Source organism: Durio zibethinus, chromosome 1 (genome assembly GCF_047325235.1).
Source record: "Durio zibethinus cultivar Kanyao isolate XHJ-2024 chromosome 1, ASM4732523v1, whole genome shotgun sequence".
NCBI classification, from domain to species: Eukaryota; Viridiplantae; Streptophyta; class Magnoliopsida; order Malvales; family Malvaceae; genus Durio; species Durio zibethinus.
The window spans coordinates 11,103,094-11,109,636 of record NC_143162.1 but is presented as its reverse complement, the minus strand read 5'-3'; the positions used below and the strand labels follow the sequence as shown (position 1 = coordinate 11,109,636).

General features: G+C 29.9%; 1 protein-coding gene across 5 annotated transcripts; it reads right to left on the bottom strand.

Annotated features, from left to right (window-relative positions):
• Positions 1-1,018: 1,018 nt before the first annotated feature.
• COS1 (6,7-dimethyl-8-ribityllumazine synthase / DMRL synthase / lumazine synthase / riboflavin synthase) lies at positions 1,019-5,067 on the bottom strand. 5 transcript variants are annotated; one of them, XR_016343309.1, is made up of 8 exons: positions 4,835-5,067; positions 4,646-4,749; positions 4,421-4,516; positions 3,918-4,013; positions 3,705-3,783; positions 2,694-3,012; positions 2,537-2,596; positions 1,019-1,314 (listed from the first exon to the last, which is right to left on the bottom strand). XR_016343309.1 is itself a non-coding variant. In XM_089763321.1 (8 exons), exons 1-8 carry the CDS (start codon positions 4,983-4,985, stop codon positions 1,276-1,278), a joined length of 672 nt encoding a protein of 223 aa, XP_089619447.1. In that variant the 5' UTR covers positions 4,986-5,061; the 3' UTR covers positions 1,019-1,275. The 5 variants fall into 5 exon arrangements, 4 of the variants coding, with proteins under 4 accessions (XP_089619447.1, XP_089619451.1, XP_089619443.1 ...); XM_089763321.1 differs by having other exon boundaries at positions 2,966-3,012; positions 4,835-5,061; XM_089763317.1 differs by having other exon boundaries at positions 1,294-1,433; positions 2,966-3,012; positions 4,835-5,064.
• Between the last annotated feature and the right edge of the window lie 1,476 nt (positions 5,068-6,543).

The following is a 6,543-nucleotide window of genomic DNA, read 5'->3' as shown; positions in this document are numbered from 1 at the left end:
CAATGTTTATCTGGAATTTTGTTTATCTTACTTTTTTTTTTAAAATTTTACTGTAGGACGATAAAGTAATATTATTAGATGTTCAAAAATTTAACCCATTCACAGATGCAAGTTCAATTATGAAGTATTGTTGAGTTCATATTAATTTGTTCTCCTCTTCTTTGTTTATTTTAATCACCCTTAAAACAAGAATTTTGAAAAATATATTGATATTTGCATTACTACTCTGACAATAATAGCATAGGTCTAAGTAATATTTTTAATTACAAGTATATATAAATATATTTATTTTATTTATTTAACATTAATTTAATATAAAATTATTTTATCCCAAAACGGAGCGAGATTTACTTCCTAATTACAAGAATAAAAATATCCCTAAGACTTAGCCTTTTGTTTTGTTTTTTTGTTTTGTCATTTTATTTTTTATTTAAAAACTTTCAAATAAATTCGTTAATTTAATATAATAAATAAATTTTTATAATTATATAGTAAACTAATTAATAAATAACTAAAAATTGAAAAAAATACATAAAAAAATACATTCTATTGTTATTAATTTTTAATTATTTATTTGATGTATTACTAAATGGTAAATAATCTAAAAATTTTAATATAATATCTTTCATAATATTTTTTATTTTCCTTCTACTTTAATCCACCACCATCAATTTGTTTACATTCAAATTTACATTTCATCATTAATTTTAATTTCATTGTTACAATACTCAATCTCAACATTTTTGTGACTAATTTTATCATTTCTGCTGTTTGTAATTTTATCAAAAATAATTTCACTATCTATTCAAATAGATCCTTCTTCATTTGGATGGATCCCTTCCCACCGTACCAGTCATTTTGTCACTGGATCCTTAAGAGTTCAGTGCCATTTTGACTTTTGATCCTTCCTCCTATCTTCACGTCTCATCCATATGAAACGTCACTATGTAACCCGAGTTTTATGAGCTATCGCAAATATATATATATATATATATATATATATATTTATATAAAGAAATAAACAAAAAGCACTGGAAATTTATTACATTACACATGGTTCAGTGGAATGACAATTCTCTAAGAAGTAAAGAGAAAACCAGATTGCAGATTATGGTTTCAGGATCTATGTCTACCATTTTGCTTTTCCATATACTTCCCACAAAGAGATATCCTATAGCAACACAAAAACTCACTCCCAAGAAAGAAAATACCAGGAACAAGAGTGCTGCATTCAATTGCATCGACCTCCCTATCAAGCCATGAATAACAGTGCCACTACTTAAGATGGTGCTCAAACAAGGAAGCCATCTCAATCTGCAATATAATCCAAAAGAAATTGAACTGCTTCGAGCTTAGAAAAAAGAAAAAGTTTAAGCACTTTTTCCTTGTTGCCATGTGTTAGCAACATGTACGAGACAATCCGAATATCTAATCTGACAATTCACGCATTAAAATTAGAAGCAGACGAAAGGGAAAAATGATATCAGAAAAATGTCCCATCTGTGCGTGTAACACAAGTAATAGGTAACATGCACATGTGCATGTCATGCCAGTAATGCAGTGATAATTATATTTTATCATACTTAGAGCCTAAAGGCTAGAGATTCACCTCTATTCAGATTCCTATCAAATTCTTAAATCCTTTATCAGTAATAGAACACATCACAAATATATGAAGCAAATTACTGAAAAAAGAAAGATGGGGGAGTAAGAAGGAATGAGAGAGTTGGTAAAATCATCTTTGAGAAGCACACAAGCAAAGATCATAACATAAATCCTTAGCTTGAAATCAGTCAGTCTACCAAGAGTTCAGACCCAGTCACAATATATTAGACGTAATTCATATGAATATGCGTTGGCTAGCCAGATATGCACAACTTTCTTGCAAGTTAACAAGGGTGTTACTGCACTAAGCAATAGAAAATTATTTGCATTACAATCATTAAGATTAGTGTCATGAATGGCCCCTAAACTATAGTGAAATGTTTGATGTAATATCCGAACTTTAAAAATCTCTAATGTAGTACGTGATCTATAAAATTTTTGTTAACAGATTCATAATTCATGTATCACATTAGAAATTTTTAAAGTTCAGATACTATATTGAACATTTTACTATAGTTTATGGGCCATTCATGACATTAACCCTAATCATTATCATTACCAACAGATCTATCAAGCACCAAATTAGTTATGCGAGTGTGTTATGTCACACATCATAACCAGTGAATGACCCAGAAGTACCAGAGGTGCTAAGAACCTAAGGCAATGGGAACAAGTAGAGTTCTGGTTGAATGGTCTCAACACTACCCTTGTGCGGGAAAGTACACAACATAGACTAACAGGCTCACTCATTAGCGACATGGAGCTAGGGAATGGTAATCCCCTTCTCTATTTACTTACCTCCAGTCAACTCCTATTAACTAAATTGGAATTATTAAGAAATTGAAAATAAAATGCCAATAATAAATAAATAAATATTAACCCAGTAAGTGCTTCTAGTAAAGAATACTGCATTACTCTACTATCAACTCACCGCTGTCAAAGCACACTCAGCACCTTTGTTCCCAGATTTACCACCAGCTCGATTTAATGCCTGTAGTTGTCATGAGAAAGGAAACAATCATGTAAAGTTCCACTCCTGATTGAACGATAATTGCATCCAAGAATGATAAACACCAACTCCTGCTTACATTAACATATCATCTCAAAACTATTCTCAAGGCAATGACATACACAAGACGACCCTCACAGTCACTTGGGAGTTGGGATGCTCAACCTATATAAGCATGACATAAGAATTTCCCCTCCCTCTCACAGTCCAAGATCCAATGTGAAGGAAGCTACAGAGGGTGCCCCATTAAAGATGTCCAAGCAGCTCCAGTGAACAACCCATCTGGCTTAAAAAGAAGACCTAGAGAGTTCTTAATGCAAAATGATCTTTTATGCAACTTTTGTATCATACCTGGTCCATGTTATCGCAAGTCAAAACACCAAATATGCAAGGAACACCTACAAAGTTAATAAGTTACAGCTTCAAATCATAAGAAATAATACAAAATTGAAAAAATAAGGAAAGAGATCAACAGCTGAGTAATCTATGGGTTACTACTCCATTAATTAATTCATGAGAAATTTCACATAATCATTTTCTACAGAAAAATATTTTTCAGATTTCCAGGGCATGATATTGGTGCAGATCTTATTTGACAACAGGTACATAAAAATTTGCCCTCCCAGTTTGAAAGGATGGTAACTTTCAACTTTTCAAAACAAAAATATCTTGCAATGTGTTCTCTTGTGCTTTCTAAAAAGACAATTAAGAGAATATGAATGGCATTTGTGATTAACTGATTATCATAATAGTATTATGTAGTCAGGTAAGAGTAAAATCCATAAACATTAGGAATATAAGGTGACAAAGTAGAAATCACCATGAAAATAGCACATATTGAAGATGATTTGACAATGGTTATACTTCCAGTCTAAAAATTTGTAAGCCAGGCATACAAGATTCACAGCATCAAAAAGGTTTACTGCATATGCATCGATAAACAACAAAAGCAAGATATATGCTTTTGATCAATGAAAATCCAATTGTCTTAATTCATAGGTGAGATGCAATCTGCAATTGACTCTTGAAGCCATGGTAGCATTTGCCATTAAATGGATTCTACAAAGTAACATTAAGCGTGAAGACTGACCAGAGTTTAAGCCAGCTGAAAGCACCCCAGATGCTGCAGAATTAGCCACGGCATCATAGTGAGAAGTATCACCTCTTATCTATTAACAATGAAGAGGATCAAGGATTAACAAATTCAGTAAAATGTAATCAGCAATAGCATTTGCAAGGAACCCTGATGAGCAGATAAAAAGTTTTATGAGAAGATTTCTAAGGAATACGAAAGAAATCATACCACGGCCCCAATGCATAAAATTGCATGATACTTTTGAGACTTCCCCAGCCTTTCCGCAACAATACCAATTTCAAAAGAACCCGGGACCCAAACAACCTGATAAGAAAGTGAAGACACGATCAAGCCATGCTATGAGTTGGCTAAATATTATCTAGATAATAATGAAAGAGTTTGGTCAAAAGATTCACATGCTAAAAAAGGGCTTGATGTAAATAAGATGATATCCAGAGAAAAACATGAATCATAGAAGAAAAAGACTTCGATAGCATTTCTATCAAAAGAGGGAGGCAGTGATATCCTACTCTTATATCCTAGTGTTTTGAGCTGCATTTGTCAAATAATTGTTAACATTTGCAGCAGCAGTAGCAAAGAAAGCGCAGGCGTGTAGATACATAGATGGACAAAGCAGACATGTAACTAGAGATAGAGATAGGAGATCAAAGGAGGCTTTTACTTTAGTATATAATATAGGAATAGGTGGATGGTTAGTGGTTGCTACACACATCAATGTCTTCTTCATTAACTGAATACTTGCTGAAAGTGTCCAGAGCTCCCTCCAAGAGCTGCTTTGTCACAATCTCATTGAAACGGGCGACAACCTTTGACAATGTAATAAAAATAAACCAATTACCATAAGAACAATCAATCAATCAACACATAAAAAGCAATAGGCTGTGGAATCAATCTTCGACTTAGTAATTGCAAATGGCAATTAAAGGAAAACAGACCACGGCAAAGCGAAGGCCTTGAGTTTTGGTAAGGGATCCCACCACACGGCGGACGGCCGGCGCTTGGACAAAGGAGGAGCGCTGCTTCCTATCCGCCGCAAATCCTGATTTTATCAATATATATTAGTATTTTATTTAATATGCAAAGGATGATATGAAAGAAGAAAAAAAAAAAAAAGAAGAAGATACCTTGCAGTTGGAGGGAGGAGGAAAAGGAGAGGGCGGTTGGCTTGCGGGGCAAAATAGTAGCAGAATGGATGGGATTGAGGAACACACCACTTCCTTTTCCACTTAAGAGACGCTCTTGAATCCAACTACAAACGTTTCCATTTGAAGCCATTTCCTCCCTTTCCTGCAAATGCAATGTTCGATTTGATTGCTGCGCTGCCCCTCCCTTTGCTTAATCCTTTTACTCCTAAAATTAAATAATAATATATCTAATCTGATTTATTTAATTATATTCATAAAATTATTTTGAATAGATAATGGCTTCGTGTCAAAAAAAGGTTTTAAAGTTTTAAAATTTAATCTTAAATTTTATTATGAGAATTTGATTTAATTTAGTTTTAAATTTATTTAATTATATTCTAATTTATTAATTAATTATTTAGTGATTATGATTGTAAATTTATTTTAAAAAATTATACATAAAATTAAATTTCTTTAACATTTTCTAAAATATATTTGTATGAAAATTAAAATAATTGAAATTAAAAAAATTAAAATTTTCAATGTCTTATGTATTTTTTTTTCCAAACTGAATTAGGTATCAGTACTGAATTTTTTATTATACATCAATTTTGTTCTTGTGGTTATAATTTATAGATTTTTTAAAAAAATAAAATAACAAAATTTATAAAATTAAAATTTTTACATTAACAAAATATTTAGTAAAATATTTCAATTATATTATTTTTTTATTTAAAAATCAATGAAAATGAAAATACAATTGCATTATCAAAACATTTCATAAAAATATTTTATTTTTATCTAAAAATAAAAAAAAAACTTAAAAATATAGTATCAAATTTTAATAAAATTGAAGTACATATGCAAAATTCAAGATTAAGCCATAGCTTAATCCTTAGAAATTTTGATTATATTTATAAAATATGCGCACTTACATATATATGTTTAGGCTAAAATAAAATTTTAATAATTAGGTAAACGATTTAATGCATATGAAAATCATATACAATATTTAATTATGATTTCATCGTAAGAATTTTGATTCAAAACAAGAGAGATTGCTTGGTTCAAGTAAGAAGATTTAACTTTGTATTTTTTTTTCAAATGTTCAAAATGTTTCAATGAGGTTTTAACAACGTCCTATTTTTCTAGATTTGGTCTTAATAAATAATTTCAATGTGGAATATATTAGTTGATAAATATAATCATAAAGAATGTTGCAAACTCTCTTATAAGATTTAAAGTCCATTTAGATGAGAAGTAATATTGGTTCTGGTAAGATTAAAAATAGTGGTGGAAGTGAGATTAGTTATTGTAGCGGTAAGGTTGAATACTATAGTGGTAAGATTAAAATCAATAGTGAAATATGTATTTGAATGCAAAAGCAACAGTGAAGGTTATGTGAATTGTAATGAAAAGAGAAAATGATCATTAAAGATATTGGAGTAAAAAATATATTAATAAAAAATTTAAATTATTTAACATTTATAAAATTAATTAGAATTTTATTTATTTATTAATTTATTATATAATAAACAAAATTATTTATTATAATAAATTAATAAAATTATTTTATAATTTTTAAATAAAAATAAAAAAGTTAAATTATGAGGAATTTTTTGTCTTTGCAATATAATAAACGACAAAAAAGGAAACAAAAAAGTTGAAAACCTGTGTTTGTTCAATGGAATTAAAATCATCAATGAGAA

Coding starts and splice junctions, on each gene's coding strand:
- COS1 (XM_089763317.1), bottom strand. CDS start 4,985: ATGGCTTCAAATGGAAACGTTTGTAGTTGGATTCAAGAGCGTCTCTTA. Junction 4,517..4,645: donor AAGGCCTTCGCTTTGCCGTG/GTCTGTTTTCCT, acceptor ACATTGTCAAAG/GTTGTCGCCCGTTTCAATGA. Junction 1,434..2,536: donor CTGAGTGTGCTTTGACAGCG/GTGAGTTGATAG, acceptor GTGAATTGTCAG/ATTAGATATTCGGATTGTCT.